Source organism: Eptesicus fuscus, chromosome 13, assembly GCF_027574615.1.
Source record: "Eptesicus fuscus isolate TK198812 chromosome 13, DD_ASM_mEF_20220401, whole genome shotgun sequence".
Taxonomy (NCBI): domain Eukaryota; kingdom Metazoa; phylum Chordata; class Mammalia; order Chiroptera; family Vespertilionidae; genus Eptesicus; species Eptesicus fuscus.
This window is the reverse complement of record NC_072485.1, coordinates 3,426,824-3,443,295: the sequence shown is the minus strand read 5'-3', so window position 1 is coordinate 3,443,295 and position 16,472 is coordinate 3,426,824. Positions and strand designations below refer to the sequence as shown.

The window sequence follows — 16,472 nt, the reverse complement described above, 5'->3', positions numbered from 1 at the left end:
GGGCGAAGTGGAGGGAGTGGATTGCCTATTTTGTCTTCAGATAAAGTGTGACTTCTTTTTCCACTTTCCCCTTAGCACACTCGTCTCAGCACCCCTGCCCTCGCCCGGTCTCATCGCCCTGCCCTGGCATCCCCCAGTCTCCCCTGCTGCCCTGCTAAGCTTTGCCAGCTGTGGGCCAGACACCCCTGTCCCAGCAACACAAGAAGCCACGCGGCACCAGGCTGGGCTAGTTCCTTAGCAGTTTTATTGAGTAGCGAGAGGTAGCGTCATTTTCCACAGGACACGTGTCCTCAAACTCGAAAGGGAATTGCTTTGGGACAGACCGACAGACAGGTGGCGGGGCGGGGCAGGTGTCCAGGGCGGGGCGTGGGCACCAGGGACAGCTCAGGCCCCCAGGGGCGCCTGCTCCTGGGTCTGCTCGGGGAGGGGGGGCGCCAGGGGCTGGTCCTGGCCCTCCTTCTGCAGGGGCTGGTCCTGGCCCTCCTTCTGCAGGGGCTGGTCCTGGCCCTCCTTCTGCAGGGGCTGGTCCTGGCCCTCCTGCAGGGGCTGGTCCTGGCCCTCCTTCTGCAGGGAGCTGAAGAAGGAGTTCACCTTGTCCCTCAGATCCTTCTCCAGAAAGACCAGGTGGCCTTGCACGTCCCCCGACTGGGGACCCAGCTTCTGCTTGAGCTCCTCCACCTGCTGCGCCAGGATCTTGTTGAAGGCTTCGCCGTGGGGCTCCACGCTGCGGCGGAACTCCTCCACCTTCCGGTCCAGCTGGCTGCCGAGCTGCGCCAGCGACTGCTGCAGCCCCGCCGCGCCGCCCCCCAGCTTGCCGCGCACGTCCTCGGCCAGGGGCGCCAGGCTGCGGCGCAGCTGCTCCGCGTCGGCCGAGAGCTTGGTCTTCAGCAGGTCCGCGTTCTTCTTCATCTGGAAGGCCAGGCCCTCCAGCTGGTGGTTGAGCTTCTCCTGGGCGTCCTGCGCGAAGGGCGTCAGGCTGCGGCGCAGCTCCTCCACGTTCTGGTCGATCTTGAGCTTGAGGTCGTCGGCGTAGGGCGTGAGGCGCCCCTTGAGCTCCTCCACGTTCCGGTCGATCAGGCCCTGGAGCTCGTCGGCCACGGGCGCCAGCGAGGCCTGCAGGTTGTCCTTCTGGTCGCGCAGCAGCGTCTCCATGCGCTGCGCGTAGGGGCTCAGCTGGCTGCGCAGCTGCTCGGCCTGCGTGCGGACCCGGGTGCGCAGCTGCTCGGCGTAGGGCCCCAGGCGCTGCTGCAGCTCCCGCGCGCTGTCCTCGATCCGCTGGCTCACGTCCTGGGCGTGCGGCTGCAGCCGCGCCCGCAGCTCCTCCAGCTCCTTCTGGATCTGCTCCTTCAGCTGCTCCGAGTCCTTGGTCAGGCGCTCGCCCAGCCCCGTGGCGAAGGGCACCAGCTTCTTCTGCAGGTCGCTCGCGTAGGCGTTCACGTCGTCCACTCGGTCCTGGAAGAGGGAGCTGCCCGGGGGGTGCGGGGCGGGTTAGCTTGGGCGTCGCCCCGGACCTTGTTTCCCCGACCTGGCACTCACCCTACACACCCCGCCTAGGACGGGGGAGCGGGGTCGGCCTCGCCCCGCCTCTCCCGGCCTGTCCCCGGGTGGGTCCCGACTTGAGCGAAGGGCTGGCAGGCCAGGCTGCTGCCCTGCGTGTGTGCCTGACGCTCCCTCCCTCGGGCTGGTCGCAGCTGCGGGAGCCTGGAGCGCACTGCTTTCAGCTCCCAGCCTGTGCCGAGCGGCCCTGGGGGGCCTTTCCCGCGGGGGGTGCTGGGACAGACCCCGTTCTCTCAGATGTTAGGTTCTGGATTCTTCCAGGGCCTTCTAGTGGCACGGGGGCTGGTTTCCTTGCATGTGCCCACCCTCAGAGTCCCCAGCGCCCTTCCTCGGACTGGACTCCACGGCCGCCTCTTGGACTGCGTTAGAATCCAGCGCAGGCCTACCCGCCTGCTCCCAAGAGCCTCAGTGCTGAGCGGTGGCATTTGCCACACTCTGCAGTTCAGGCGGGAAGACACCTGAGGGTTTTCTCCGTGCAGCTGGCCTGTTTGCACGTGTGGGTTCCAGCCCGGGAGGCCTCAGGGTCACAGGAGCTGGGGGCAGGCCGTGGCCGCAGGTCTGCCCCGCTCCGCCCTGACCCAGGCAGTGCGGGGCCCACTTACTTGAGCTGCTGGGTGAGCTCAGACTTCTGGAGGTGCGCCACCGCCTCCTTGGCATTGTCGCCCAGCTGCCTGAAGTAGTTCCACACCACGGTGGCCACCTGGTCGGGACTGACCTCAGTCTGCGTACCTGGGCACGAAGCAGAGCATCTCATGAGACCAGACTCGTTCCTTGCCCCTCCCCATTCACCTGCGCTGCGGCCGGCTGGCGGTGGGCGTGTGAAGTTGTCTGGCACCAAGGCCAGTGCGGCCGCCGTGAATGCGCCAGCCCGCCCTGAGCCCGGAGGCTGCTGGGCAGCCCTCGTGTCCGGCCAGGGCCGACAGGCACTGGACTGTCCCCTCGCCTGGGCCTCCGACTCTTCGCCCTGCCCCGCATCCAAAGGCAGCTGCTACTCACCGGTGACAGCCACCAGGGCCAGCGCCAGCACCACGGCCTTCAGGGACATCCTGGCTGCTCGCTGGCTGCAGAGCCTCCCGCCGCACGGACCCTTCCTGGAATCGGAGCAAGCAGAGCGGCTCTCAGGTGGCTTTCCTCCGCTGTCCGAACTGACAAGCCGGGGCCAGCCAGACATTTAAACCCCAGGCTGCCCTCCCACGCCCCTCCCAGTGGGACTCCACGCTGGAAGGTGACACATTCTCAGGAGGCCTCTTGGACTTTTGTGACCCTAAGATGACGTGGAAGCTGACAGCAGACTGGGGCTTGGGCAACAATCAGAAGCTGCTGTTCTCTGCTTGCGCCCCACCCAGTACGAAGGGAAGAGGGAGTGTGAGCTGCGGAGAGTGAGGCCCAGGAATGCCTGAGTCCAGGACAGGTGTCCCCAAGGCCCAGCTGGCAGCTCTGGGCCGGTGCCAGGCTTGGGGAACAAAGTTCACACCTCCTCTGTCTACCCCAGGGGTGAGAGCACCCCCACCTCCAAACGCCCCAATCTGACTCCATCTCACAGCACCGGACTCTAGGCTGGGACGCCCAGGGCCACGATCAGGGCAGCGAGCTAAGATCCAGGTCCTGGTCAAGTGCGCCGAGGTGGACGGGCCTGGAGAGCCTGGGGCAGGCCCCTGTATGGAGGGGTTAATTCTAAGTTTGCCTCCTGTCCCTTGCTGCCAAGCTGTGTCACCTTGGTCTCGTGATTCAACTTGGCCTAGCGCTGAGCCTGTGTCTCTTTGAAAATGGGTTGTGAAGTAAGCGTTACAGCGCCTGGCACAGACTAAGCACTAAAAAGCTGCTGATGTTAAAAACATTGTTTTCCTGATTTGGACCAAAGAATGCTCACCCTGCAGTGAGCGTGGCAGTGAGACTTGGCCTCTGCAGGTCGCCAGGGGTGACGATGCAGGTGACAGGTAGGGCAGCCCAAGGCGGGTCCTGTTCACCTGCCCTGCCACACGCCCTGGACAGAAGTGGCCGGCTTCTGATGAAGCTCAGGACCTGGGCTCTCAGGGAGGGCCTTCACCGGGGGGCGGTGCGGGGGGCATCCGAGAGGTCTTCTACTTGGACCCCTAACTCCTCTCCAAATGAGGTCTCACACAGACACCCACCCTCCGGGACCAGGAGCCGACGTCTGTCATACGGTGCGGCTGGCGCCCTGGGCTGGGTGCCACGTGCTCCTGGCTGGCTAACTGCCGTCAGAACGGACCCCGCTGTGCGCACCCTGCCCTGCCACCTCCATCCTTCCCATTCCAGAGTGGCCTGATGTCTCCGGGGAAGACAGCCAAAGGCCTGTTGCTCACAGCCCTCCTGCTGACCCCACGCCCGCCGCCAGCGTCAGGGAGCGCCTCCCGGAGCAGCCGGGGCTGTCCTGCAGTCGTTGTTAAGGGTTCAGATTCTGGGGTCAGACCCCTGGTTATACATCTGGGCTCCCCACTTACTGTCTGTGTGTCTGTGTGAACTTGGGCAAGTCTTTTAACGCCCCCCTCCCCGCCCCCGAGCCTCAGCTGCCTCTTGGGCTGAGGATTCCCTGAGACAATCTGTGCGATGCTGGGAACAAGGCCTGGCGCATGGTCAGTGCCCATCATGCAGCAGCCGTGTGTTGCCCCTGAAAGACTGACTCCCTGCTGCTGGTGCTCAGTGACCCGTCCCAACCCCTCCTCCCGGCCCAGAGACGAGGAGGGCAGTGAGTCACAAAGGACACCTCAGCCGCAGTTTGACCTCCTGGACTTGCAGTCCCAGCAGCAGCGTGTGGCAGGCTCAGAGTGCGGCCGCCTCCTCGCTGTGGAGTCCGCGCTGAGTGAGCGTGTCTGAGAGCGGCTGCAGGACGTGTACAGGCACACATGAGTATGCGCGCAGATGAGCAGTTTGTGGACACACAGCTCAGGCCTGGAGCAAAAGGCTGGCACCTGCGCCCACAGACATGCCTCCTGGCGTGTGGTGGGTGGCACGCCATTAACGGTGCATGTATTGCCCACTGCGGGCATATTTCTTCAGCTGTGAATGGCTTAGTGCTGGGGCCATTAGAGGCTGCAAGTGCTGATGGGTAGCACAGAGCCTGCCTCTGCGGGCCTCGGGCTCTCTTTGGCCCTGGCCCTGTGAGTCTGGGGCCTGTGTGATGTTGGGCGAGTCTCATTCCTCTCTGAGCTCAGTCTCCTTGATGTACAACGGAAAGACCTAAAGGCTTGTGCGGTGACCAGCCTGATAGTCTAGCATCACCGATAGCCACCCTCCTGTCCACCCACTGGGGTCAAACCAGGGGTCAGCCCAGAGAGAGGAGTCAGGAGGGGACCCCTAGGCCCAGTCAGGGACAGGCAAGTTACATGGATGTGTGTCCCCACATGTGCTCCATGTTGACCTTTGTCTCAGGGAGAACTAAGGGGGTCATCTGGGGAGAGAGTAGGAGGGACTTCCGGTGTGGAGAGGCGAGGTGAGCCAGGGCCTCTGCTGGTGGGCAGAATCAGGGCTGCCAGGCCAGCCTAGTGGCAGGGCAAGGATCACGGGGGCTCCTGGACACAAGTGGAAGCAGAGAGAGTCAGCCCAAAACTCCTTCCTGGCCCCCACCGCGCGCGCGCGCACACACACACAAAAGCACACACACGCATACCCTGGGTACTCCCCAGAGCTGGTCTGTAGGCCAAAGTAGTCTCTTTAATCCAGAGGAGCCAGGTAGGAGGCAGGGAGAGGGAAAAGGAGAGTGGGGCCTGAGAGGACCCTGCCCTGCCCCCTGAGACAGCCCCTCCCCCACAGAGACCCAGGCTCGGAGCTGCTAGGCAGGCACAAGCGCTCACAGGTACCAAGCCCTTAGGAGGAGATGGGTCCCAGGGGTCAGGGCATGCGGTGACCAGGGCATGCGGAATCTGAATAATTAAATTTTGACAGAAAACAAGGTCTAAGCCAGAGGAATGAGTGTCTAATAAGAACATTCCAAGCCTCAGCCATGGATAAGGAATTTTGCGGGTAGCTGCCAGGCCACTTCCTCAGGCTCTGATTCCACGCTGTGGGGCTAGCTCCTTCCTGACAGGACGGCTGCCGCCAGAAGCCCAGTCTCCCTCGGAAGCGCCTGCCTCTGAATGTGGTGTCAGGGGAGGGCAACGCGTTGGGAGGAAGGGAGAGAGATCAAGGAGCCCCCTTCGTGGATCAGCACTTTGTACCTTCTCCTGTGCTCTTCACCAGAGCTCTGGCATATCAGTATTCTATTCCCATTTCACAGGGGAGAAAAGTGAGGCTCTAAAATGTTAAACCTCTGGGCCTGGGCCATATGAGTAACCTAGGATTTCTTGGCTCCAAAGTCTTAGCAGCTAGAACTCCAAGTCCCCTGATCTTGCTTGGGGACACTGTGGGCCCTGGGGACACTGCCCCCAGCCCGCCTGTCCCCTGGACAGCCAGCTGACCCTGCAGAGCGTCTCGGTGCCCTCCGCCCACCAGCCTGGCCTCTCCCAGCCTTGCTTTCCACCAGGTGCCCAGCAGCCAGTGCTGCCATTTCCAAGCTGAGGAACCTGTGGCGAGAGGTGCTCGGCACTGGAATTGATCCCAGCGGCCACCGTGTGGGGAGGGCCCAGCCAGGAGCCCAGCTGCTCTCCCGGGAATGTTATCAGTGGGTCTAGAGAGCAAGGCGAGTAGTGGGGAGGCGGGGTGGGACAAAGGCCTTGGGCTCAGAGGCCAGAGTGACCTTGGCCCTTCTCCCACCACCCCTTGCCCTGGGCCAGCATAGGGAGGCTTCTGGGTAAGCAGCACTGGGATTGAAGCCAGAGTCGGAGATGCCGGGGAGGGGGCTGTGTGAACTCAGCTGTGTCACCTCCACACACAAGCCTCGCCCAGGCCTCTGTGACCCCCTCCAGACACCCCATCCCAATGCTCTGAGTTCTTCCCAAGCCCATTGCCCTCTCACTCCCACCCCACCCCCCAGTCCGGGCTGTTATCTGGGCTTAGGGGTGGGGAAGGGAGGGACCAAGTGTGAAGGGCAAAGGTGGACCCAGAGGCCCCTGGCTTGTCCCTAAGCCCCTCTCCTCTCACTAGCCTCTTCCAGGGGAGCCAGGCTGCTAGGAAGGAATGGGGTCTTTCCAGGCTCGTACCCCCCCAGTTCCTGAACCTATCTGGGCTATAGGGGTACCAGGAGAGTGGCATGGGCACCCACCGCCTTCTAGAGATTTCCCAACTCTCCCAGCAGGCCTGGCTGCATCTGGCCGCCCTGCCTTAGGCCCTGGTCTAGACTGATCAGCAGGTGACCTTTGCCCAGCTCACCAGATCCTGGGCACCCACTGTCCTGGGGACAATATAAAACAGGTCAGAACCCTCTGCTCTGCCTGTTCAATTCCTTCCCAGCAGCAGCTGCTCCAGGTAATGTCCTGGGCGCGGGGGTGTGTGGGGGATGTGGGGGTGTGGACAGGAGAGCAGGATGAGAAGAGCAGAAGAGGGTCCCCGTTGCCCAGCCAGCAAAGTCTGAGAGGAGCCCAGGAAGACTTAGGGCTTAATGGAGGCCCCACCTCCGATGGCACACTGGGGGAAACTGAGGCCCATGGAGACGAAGTCACCTGCCCAGAGCTGGGGCTGGAGCTGGCTCTACTTCTGCACACTTCCCTTGTCCGCATGTTTGGGACTGGACACCCCAGTCCTGTCCCAGACAGAAGTCAGAGGTCCGGACAGGGTCACAAGGTCACACAGCGTGTTAGTGGCAGAGACGGACCAGAACCCAGGTGTCCTGATTCCGGGTCTAGTGGGTTTTCTGTCCCACCCCACGCCTCCCTCCTCGGGCTGTGTTGGCTTCGGGAAGCCTTGGCCTCCGTGTTAGCATGTTCGCGTGGGAGCAGGCTCTCCGCCTGGCTGGAGCCAGCTCGGTGCACTGAGCCACACCCCTGCAGGCCTAAAACTCCCCTCACCAGATCTTCCCTGCAGGGACAAAGCCGTCATGCAGCCCCGGGCCCTCCTCGTTGCTGCCCTCCTGGCGCTCCTGGCCTCTGCCCGTAAGCCGCTTGTGGGGACTAGGGCTGGGGACCAGTGGGGGCAGGTGTCTGCCAGAGGACCCTGGGGAGGTGGCTTGGTGATCTGGGGGCTGATGGGTGGCTGGGCAGGAGCCAGGGCTCCCAGCGCTGATGCACTCCACTCGGCCACTGTCCTCGCAGGAGCAGTGGAGCAGGACGAGGCCTCCCTCCTGGCATTCATGCAGGACTACGTGCAGCAGGCAAGCAAGACGGCCCAGGACGCCCTGACCAGCGTGCAGGAGCTCCAGGTGGCCCAGCAGGCCAGGTACGCCCGCCCGGCTCCCACCTGCCCCGCCCAGGGCCTGTGCTCTCGGCCTCCTGCCTGGTCTACGCAACAGGCTATGGCTGTGAGGAGAGAGGACAGGCCCTCTCCTCCTGGCCCCCTTCCTCTGCCAACTCCTTCCTCCCTCAGCTGTCCTGTGGCCTTAAGGAAGGCCTCACTTCCCTGTCCTTTTCTGACAGCCTGGCTAGCAGTTTGGCTGGGATGTCTTCCTCCCCCCCTCTCCCCCACCCCCACACCCCCCCACTTCAGCCCAGGGTGTGTGTGTGTTTCAGTCTTGCTCCGAGCCCGGGGCCCCACAGGAGCAGAAGTCTGTCCCTCCTCTACCACCTGTCCTGCCCCCATCCTCTCCACTCCACCTGCGCTGCCCAGCACTGGGGTGTCCCTGGGCAGAAGCCGCACAGACATTTCAGTCCTCAGCACTGCCTGTGCAGTGGGGATTCTTCTCTCCATTTCACTGATGAGAAAATCGTGGCTCAGAGAGGTTGTGGCCTGCCCAGATCACATGGCTGATAAGCCAACCCTACGACCGCCCTAACCAGTTTGGCTCAGTGGCTAGAGCGTCAGCCTGCGGACTCAGGGTCCTGGGTTCGATTCTGGTCAAGGGCATGTACCTTGGTTGCGGGCACATCCCCAGTAGGGGGTGTGCAGGAAGCAGCTGATCGATTTTTCTCTCTCATCGATGTTTCTGGCTTTCTATCCCTCTCTCTTCCTCTCTGTAAAAAATCAATAAAATATATTTTTTTAAAAAACCCCAAAAAAACCAACCCTACTATGACTTTCCAAATGAGACGCCTTTCCTCGGCGTCCCCCCGCCCCCCCCCCCCCCCCCCCCCCACACACACACACTCTGAGCCACCAGGCTGTGTAACTCTAGGGGCAGCGTTTGCCTAGAATAGAATGACAGGCCCCACCTGCACTCTCGCGCCCCATCATTGGGCCACAACATGTGCCCAGCCTGGAGAGGCAAGCAAAGGACTTGAGCTAGGGTGCCATCACCACCTTCTGCCGGGATGGAGCTGTCGGGGACTCTGCCTGAGGGCTCAGGGGTGTCGCTGGGCGAGGTTGAGGAGGGAGAGGCAGTGGGGATGCGTAGGGGCCCCATGGTGGCCGCTGCTGCAGATGCCCTGTCCTCACTCCGCTGCTCTCCGGCCTGTCTCCGTGCAGGGACTGGATGACGGACGGCTTCAGCTCCCTGAAGGGCTACTGGAGCTCCATCACGGACAAGTTCTCCAGCTTCTGGGACCTGGCCCCCGAGACCACCGCAGCTCCAGCCGTTTAGGCCACCTGAGACCTCAACGCCCCAAGCCTGCCTGCCCATCCATCCTGCCGGCTCCTTGGGTCCTGCAGCCTCCAGGGCTGCCCCCAAAGTTCGCTCGAAAGGGGCAGCATTGTCAGTGTCCTCCCCTCCCACCCCCAGACCTGGCCCCAGCATGCTGTCTTCCCAATAAAGCTGCTGTGAGTGGGGCGTCCCACATGTGCCATGTCATGTCTGGGCTGGGCATGGGCGGGCTGCTCTGCACGTGGCGCTGGACCGAGCAGGCCTAGGGCCGGTGCCTTCCCACCTCTTCATGTCTGGGCCCGAGTTTCTTACCTGTAAGGAAGGAATTGCCCTGCCTGCCTCGACGGGTTTGTGTAGAGGCTCAAACAGGATGCTGGTGTGACAATACTTCGACAAACTGCCAAATGCTGTACAACATGCCTTTATGTGTGCTCTTGCCAGGCACTGTGCCTGCACTTGTATGTCCGTGTCAGAGCTGAGACTGTCTATTCACCCAAGTTATGGAGCTACTGACTTGCACCACCTGGGCCACGAGCCCTCTCAGCCACACCTGAGGGGAGGGGGCCCCTGAGGGAGCTGTGGGGTAAGATACGACTAGGCTCTGACCTTGGCTCCACCAAGGTATATCAGCCTCAGTTCCGTATCTGTGAAGGGAGCACAGCAATGCCCCCTCCATTGTAGGTTTGTTGAATGAATGAATGAATGAATGAATGAAATGAGACAGTGCTTAGCACCTGGCACATCAAAGGTAAATGGCTGTCATTGTGGCTACAGTTTGAGCTGATTGCCCCCTTGGGACCAGGATTGGAGGGAGAGGGCCAGTGTCCTGGGAACTAAGAAGGAACCCAAGGTCACCCACAGATGGTGCTTTGCTTAGATGCTCTCATCTGAGAGTTCTAGAACCACATTCTACTTGAGCGGTCTCCCATTCTTCCAGTGAAGATGAGGCTGAGAAAAGTGAAGGACTTGCTTGCCCAAGTCACAGTCAGCTTGTCCATGTCACAGTCAGCTTGTCCATGTCACAGGCAGCTTGTCCATGTCACAGTCAGCTTGCCCATGTCACAGTCAGCTTGTCCATGTCACAGTCAGCTTGTCATGTCACAGTCAGCTTGTTCATGTCACAGTCAGCTTGTCATGTCACAGTCAGCTTGTCCATGTCACAGTCAGCTTGTTCATGTCACAGGCAGCTTGTCATGTCACAGTCAGCTTGTTCATGTCACAGGCAGCTTGTCATGTCACAGTCAGCTTGCCCATGTCACAGCTTGCCCATGTCACAGTCAGCTTGCCCATGTCACATTCAGCTTGCCCATGTCACAGTCAGCTTGTCCATGTCACAGTCAGCTTGTCATGTCACAGTCAGCTTGCCCATGTCACAGTCAGCTTGCCTATGTCACAGTCAGCTTGTCCATGTCACAGCTTGTCCATGTCACAGTCAGCTTGCCCATGTCACATTCAGCTTGCCCATGTCACAGTCAGCTTGTCCATGTCACAGTCAGCTTGTCATGTCACAGTCAGCTTGCCCATGTCACAGTCAGCTTGCCTATGTCACAGTCAGCTTGTCCATGTCACAGCTTGTCCATGTCACAGTCAGCTTGCCCATGTCACAGTCAGCTTGTCCATGTCACAGTCAGCTTGTCATGTCATAGTCAGCTTGTCATGTCACAGTCAGCTTGTCCATGTCACAGCTTGTCCACGTCACAGTCAGCTTGTCATGTCACAGTCAGCTTGTCCATGTCACAGTCAGCTTGCCCATGTCACAGTCAGCTTGTCCATGTCATAGTCAGCTTGCCTATGTCACAGTCAGCTTGTCCATGTCACAGTCAGCTTGTCATGTCACAGTCAGCTTGCCCATGTCACAGTCAGCTTGCCCATGTCACAGTCAGCTTGCCCATGTCACAGTCAGCTTGTCCATGTCACAGTCAGCTTGCCCATGTCACAGTCAGCTTGCCTATGTCACAGTCAGCTTGTCCATGTCACAGCTTGTCCATGTCACAGTCAGCTTGCCCATGTCACAGTCAGCTTGTCATGTCACAGTCAGCTTGTCATGTCACAGTCAGCTTGTCCATGTCACAGCTTGTCCACGTCACAGTCAGCTTGCCCATGTCACAGCTTGCCCATGTCACAGGCAGCTAGCCCATGTCACAGTCAGCTAGCCCATGTCACAGTCAGCTTGTCCATGTCACAGTCAGCTTGCTCAGTGGCAGAGCCAGACCTCAAGCCCAGGTCAGCCACCCACATTCTGCTCAGCAGACACAAAAAGAAGCCTTCCCTCCTCCTATGCCAGCTGTGAAGCTCCCTGACCACCTGGACCCCCTTGGAGGCATCTGCTGCCCTGGAAATCTGCCGGGGCTTCTCTCGGTCCCGCTGGGCCTGTGACCCTAGCACCACAGGTGGGCAATGTTCTCACCTGGGCTGATACCTGCTGGTGTAGGCGGTTAGGAACCAAGATGGTTAGGAACTAAAAAGCCTGCTCCTTTATCCAAGAGTCCTTAAGACTAACTGGAGAGGGAGGAGGGGAATCCTCCAGTGGCAGGGAAGCCCTGCGGGGAGGAGGTGGGAAGGCTGCCTGAAGGCGCTGCCCCATCTTTGGCTGTGAAGAGGCTGGTGTGAACAGGCTGGCACACATGTAGATGTGCGGACGTGTGTATCCAGACAAACTCAGTGCTGGCCACACATGTGTTTTGTTAAATAGCCATGGATGCCCAGAGGCAAAGGGGTCTCTTCAACCTGGGAGCGGCCTCCCATCTCCAAGCCCCAGTCCCTCCTCCGGACGGACGTGGGTTTAATGGCGTCTAGCCAGGACTCAGAGGGGTGCGGTAAGACAGTGGCATGAAAGCATCTGAAAATAAAAATGTGCTAACTCTGCAGCGGCGTGGTTTTCGGACTCAGGCCAGAGCGGGCAGAGAGGGGGTGGCAGGGCTTGGCGCCCCCTCGGTGGGCTGGCTGGCCTCTCACGGCTGTGCCGGCTGTGCCGAGCACACAGTGGTTGCTTCTGGATAGGGTGACGGTGAGGAGGGCAGCTGCCCTTGTGCAAAAACAAAAGGGAAGCGCTTAAATGCTGTTTCATTAACAAAGGAGGGAGGAGCAAGGGCCACGCTCTGGCTCTGGGTTTGAATCTGCCCAGGTTCTTCCAGTGCTCCCCGAGGGCACCACACCCCCACCGGAGCCCGAGGCTGGGGAGGCTCCTGTCTCTGCCCAAGGGAGGCCTCTGGGGACCGGAACCGCTTCTCCCAGCCAAACAGCCCGCCTCCTGCTCCCCCGCCCCCCGCCCCCCGCAGACCCGCGGCGGCAGTCTTGTCTGGGCTCCTTCAGGGCACGTGGCATTGGATTATCTGTCGCTTTGCCTGCTCCTGTTCCTTTCTGCTTGGCCTCCTTAGGAGGGGACGCCGACCACCTACACCCGCTCCGCTCCGGGAGCAAGTCCAGCGCGGAGCTCGCCCCGCAGGGCTCCCAGCCGTGCCCCTTCCCTTCTCCCAAGAGAGAACCATTTGGAGAACTTTTTATTGTTTAAAAATCATCCTTGAAGCTTCAAAAAGCATCAAACCCAACACAAGCGTCCCGATTTGTAAACGTTTATTCTAAGAAACCGAGCGATGGGAAGGGACCGAGGACGGGGCCGGGGGAGCGGCGGCGCCTCACTGGTCGGTGGGCTCCTCGGAGAGCTGGCCGACGCCGAGCAAGAAGCCGACCTTGAGGCTCTCCCACAGCGGCTGCAGCCCCGAGCGCAGGTCCTCCAGCACCGGCTGCGCCTGCTCGCGCAGCTCGCGCAGCCTCGCGCCCGCCGTGTCCCGCAGCTCGGACAGCCCCACGCCGCCGCGGTCCCGCAGCGCCTGCAGCCGCTCGGCCAGGCGCTCGCGCACCTTGTCGCTGTAGGGCTCCAGGACCTGGCGCAGCGCCTCCACGTGCGTGCGCGCGCGGTCCCGCACCTGCTCGCCTAGCGGGCCCAGCTTCTCCTTCAGCCGCTGCAGCCGCTCCTGCGCGCCCTCGTGCAGCTCCTGGCCCAGCGGCTCCATCTTCTGGCGGACGTCGTCCAGGTAGGGCTTCATCTTCTCCTTCAGCAGCTCCAGGTCCTTGTTCATCTCCTGGGTCAGCACCGCCGTCTCCTTCTCCAGGCTGTCCCAGAGCTCCTGGGTCATCGGGCTGAGCTGCTCGCGCAGGCTGGTGATCTTGGTGCTCAGGGTGTCCAACTTGTCCAGGAGCTTCAGGCTGGGGGCGAGAAGGGGGAGCAGGTGTCAGAGGGGACCTCCCAGGCACCCTGGACACCTCGGAGCTGCAAACCCAGCGCCCAGCTTACCTGTGGTGAGACCTGGGCAAAACCTGTCCCTGCTTGTAGGGTAGCGATGGGTCAGGCCTGGGCTTCTCCCAGGCAGTGTCTCACCCAAGCACCCCCCTCTTCTACCCCCGCCCCTCGCCCCCCAGTCCCACTAGACTGAAGAGCTAGTGGGAGACAGTGCTGGGTTTGGAGATCAGTCTTGTCTGTCCCCAAAGCGGGACCATTAAAGGCCTCATCTCTATACTTCAAGACCGTTCTCCTCTGTCTCGGAAGACCGCCCTCCCTGCCGCTCGGCGAGCGGCAGAGGGCCTGGAGGAAGGTAAGGAAGGGGCAGCTGCTCCTGCAGGCAGAACGCGATGCTGGGCTCACTGATGGGGGCACTGGTCTGCCCCCCGCTAGGAGGCTGTGACCCTGCTTGGACATCCCATTCCTGTTTCTCCATCCAGGTATGGGGCCCATCAGGTAGCAGCTGGGATGCAGCCAGTGTGGCTACATCTTCCTACAGGCCTGGCATCCGCCCCTCAGGACCAGCAGCCCCTGTGCCACCCAGAGCCCACGTGGGGTCCTTACTTCATCTTTTTTGCCAGGTCGGAGGCTTCAATCTGGACCATGTACTCTCTGCCACCTTCTTTCAATGTGTCCACATACATGGCGACTAAATCCTTCACTTGATCCAATTGTGACTGGGAGTCGTCCTGCTGCAAGGCATGCCGAGCCTGGCTCCCTGGGGTGGAGGAAGACACCTCAGTCAGGCCAGTTCTGGGCCGGGATCTGCGCGGAAAGGCCAGCTTGGGGCAGGAGAGAGGGGTCTTGGGAGAAGGTCTGCTCCCTGTGCCCAGAAGGGTAGACCACGGGGGTTAGGGAGAGGCCCTCCTGGTGTTGGGGGCACTTACCTGTGAGGAAAAGCACGGCCAAGGTGAGCACCACAGCCTTCATCTTGGGCGACCTGGAGGAGGAGAGGGGCCTGGCTGAGTGGGCGCCTGTGGCTGCAGGGCCTGTGCCTGTGCCCACTCTCCAGGCGGAGCAGCCTCAGGTATCCAGAGCCCAGCACCTGGCAGAGCCTGGAGCCAAGATCCCAGAGCCCAGCTCAGAGCTGGGGAGCCAGAGGGACTGGAGGAGGCAGCGACGTACCTGGGGTGAGTGCTCAGCGTCTGAGCAGCAGCTTGCCCGGGGCCTATTTATGCCTCCAGCAGATCTGGGCTGGAGGCCGATAAGCCCAGCCCAGGCCTTGCAATGCTCATAGGTCCCAGCGGGAATCTGGAACTTAGAGTTCAAGGATCAGCTCTGTCCCTGGGGCTGGGCAAACAGAGTGGGCAAACAGGAAGCTGGGGGTGGGGGGACCTGCAGGGCCAGGGATCAAGGATTCAGGAGGGAATGGGAGGGGGTGGCTGCAGGCTTACAGGTCCCCAGGGTCTGGTCCACGGTTTCCCACTATTGTCCATTGTGCCCGCGCAGCAGGGGAGAGGAGGGAAGGAAGAAGGTCCCAAGCTGGTCTGGAACAGCAGGAAGCCCCTGCGATTCCAGGGAGATGCGCCTGCACCCCTCCCGCCCCTCCCCTACAGACTCCTCCCTCTCAGCTGCAGCTTCTGCACCCCTCTCTCCCAGCCCCTGGAGACCTCCCAGGCCTAAGCAAGAGAACGTGGGGTGCTCAGAGCCGCCTGGGGAGAGGGGGAAAGAGCTCAGTGGCCCCAGGCTTGGAGGTTTCAGAGACCTCTAGTATTTCCAAACAAATCCTAGAGACCAACAATCGAGTTGCCGACTTTTAATGGTGTCATGTAAAAATCCTACTGACTGCGCCCCCAAACCCTGCCATCTACCATGACCAGCACTTCAGAACGGAAAATACTTTTTAAAAAACATATTTTTATTGATTTCAGAGCAGAGGGGAGAGGGAGAGATAGAAACAATGATGAGAGAGAATCATTGATCAGCTGCCTCCTGCACTCCCCCTACTGGGGATCAAGCCTGCAACCCGGGCATGTGCCCTTGACTGGAATCGAACCCGGGGCTCTTCAGTCCGCAGGCCAACACTGTAGTCAAACTGGCTAGAGCAAGAAAAGATTTTTAACACCAAAATAGAGCACTATCTCAGAATAAAGGACAGTCACGTAGATGGAAAACATGGATCTTTGCGTGGTTCGTATTTACATGGGTCACACACAGGTGAGAACGGATGGCGGCCCCCGGGACCACTGATGTGGGAGGAAAGACCTCGGGTCCAGCAGCAGAACTGCTTTCTCATTTCCTCTTGCCTCCAACTAGCAAAGTCCTGGAGGCGCCTGGGGAGGCAGTTTTGTGATCTCCCTGAGCCTCCGCCTCCGATCAGCAAAGTGGGGACAGGCTTGTGGGGGCCCAGGAGCCTGACCGGTGAAGTGCGCCGTTCTGTGAGGCTTCTCTCCGAAGGCCCAGCGCCTCCGCACCAGGCCACGGACAGGCTCTGAGTCACAGGACCTCTGAGAGGAAAGCTTTGGAGCCCGGCAGCCTTGGGCTTGAGTCCCAGCTCTGCCACTTACTCTCTTCGTGCTGCTGGGCCAGTTACAGAACCTTCCAGATCAGCCTCTCACATAGCAAGGGTAGCTTGTCTGGCAGGCAGAACAATGGTCCCCCACGTCCTGCTCCTTGGAATCTGTGGCTGTTCCCTTACATGACAAAAGGACTTTGCAGATGTGATTCTGAGGACCGAGAGGTGGCGTGGTTATCCAGGCGGGCCCAGTGCCATCCCAACCCCCCTGAAATACACGCGAGGGGGGCAGAAGAGGTGGTCAGAGAAGGAGGCGAGAGGGTGGAAGCAGAGGTCGGAGTGAAGTGACTGCTGGACAGGGCCAGGAGCCAAGGAGTGCGGTGGCCTTGGAGCCTGCAGAGGCAAAGGCCCACGTCCCCTGGAGTCTCCAGAAGAAATACAGGTCAGCAGACACCGTGAGTTTAGCCTCGTGTGACCCCATGGCCCTTTGACCTACAGAACTGTCCTGGGAGACCATACAGTTTGTTGTTTTAAGCACCGAATTTGAACATGTGTAGCAAAACTGAAAGGTCCCTGGCACCTTTCTGTGCCCCAGAATCCCAATTTTGGCACTTCAT

General features: G+C 60.8%; 3 protein-coding genes and 1 long non-coding RNA gene across 4 annotated transcripts; 2 read left to right on the top strand and 2 right to left on the bottom strand.

Moving 5' to 3' along the window:
• Positions 1–301: 301 nt before the first annotated feature.
• APOA4 (apolipoprotein A4) lies at positions 302–2,602 on the bottom strand. Its single transcript, XM_008150219.3, has 3 exons — positions 2,554–2,602; positions 2,160–2,286; positions 302–1,465 (listed from the first exon to the last, which is right to left on the bottom strand). Exons 1-3 carry the CDS (start codon positions 2,600–2,602, stop codon positions 385–387), a joined length of 1,257 nt encoding a protein of 418 aa, XP_008148441.3. The 3' UTR covers positions 302–384.
• A 4,866-nt stretch (positions 2,603–7,468) lies between these two features.
• On the top strand, positions 7,469–9,121 carry APOC3 (apolipoprotein C3). The gene is made up of 3 exons (XM_008150218.3): positions 7,469–7,541; positions 7,701–7,824; positions 9,007–9,121. The coding sequence occupies exons 1-3, from the start codon at positions 7,487–7,489 to the stop codon at positions 9,119–9,121; spliced, it is 294 nt and encodes a 97-aa protein (XP_008148440.1). The 5' UTR covers positions 7,469–7,486.
• A 2,144-nt stretch (positions 9,122–11,265) lies between these two features.
• LOC114234605 (uncharacterized) lies at positions 11,266–11,986 on the top strand. Its single transcript, XR_003620814.2, has 2 exons — positions 11,266–11,511; positions 11,814–11,986. It is a non-coding gene; the product is annotated as an uncharacterized LOC114234605 (long non-coding RNA).
• A 660-nt stretch (positions 11,987–12,646) lies between these two features.
• Positions 12,647–14,622, bottom strand: APOA1 (apolipoprotein A1). The gene is made up of 4 exons (XM_054725273.1): positions 14,526–14,622; positions 14,288–14,340; positions 13,965–14,118; positions 12,647–13,327 (listed from the first exon to the last, which is right to left on the bottom strand). The coding sequence occupies exons 2-4, from the start codon at positions 14,328–14,330 to the stop codon at positions 12,757–12,759; spliced, it is 768 nt and encodes a 255-aa protein (XP_054581248.1). The 5' UTR covers positions 14,331–14,340; positions 14,526–14,622; the 3' UTR covers positions 12,647–12,756.
• Between the last annotated feature and the right edge of the window lie 1,850 nt (positions 14,623–16,472).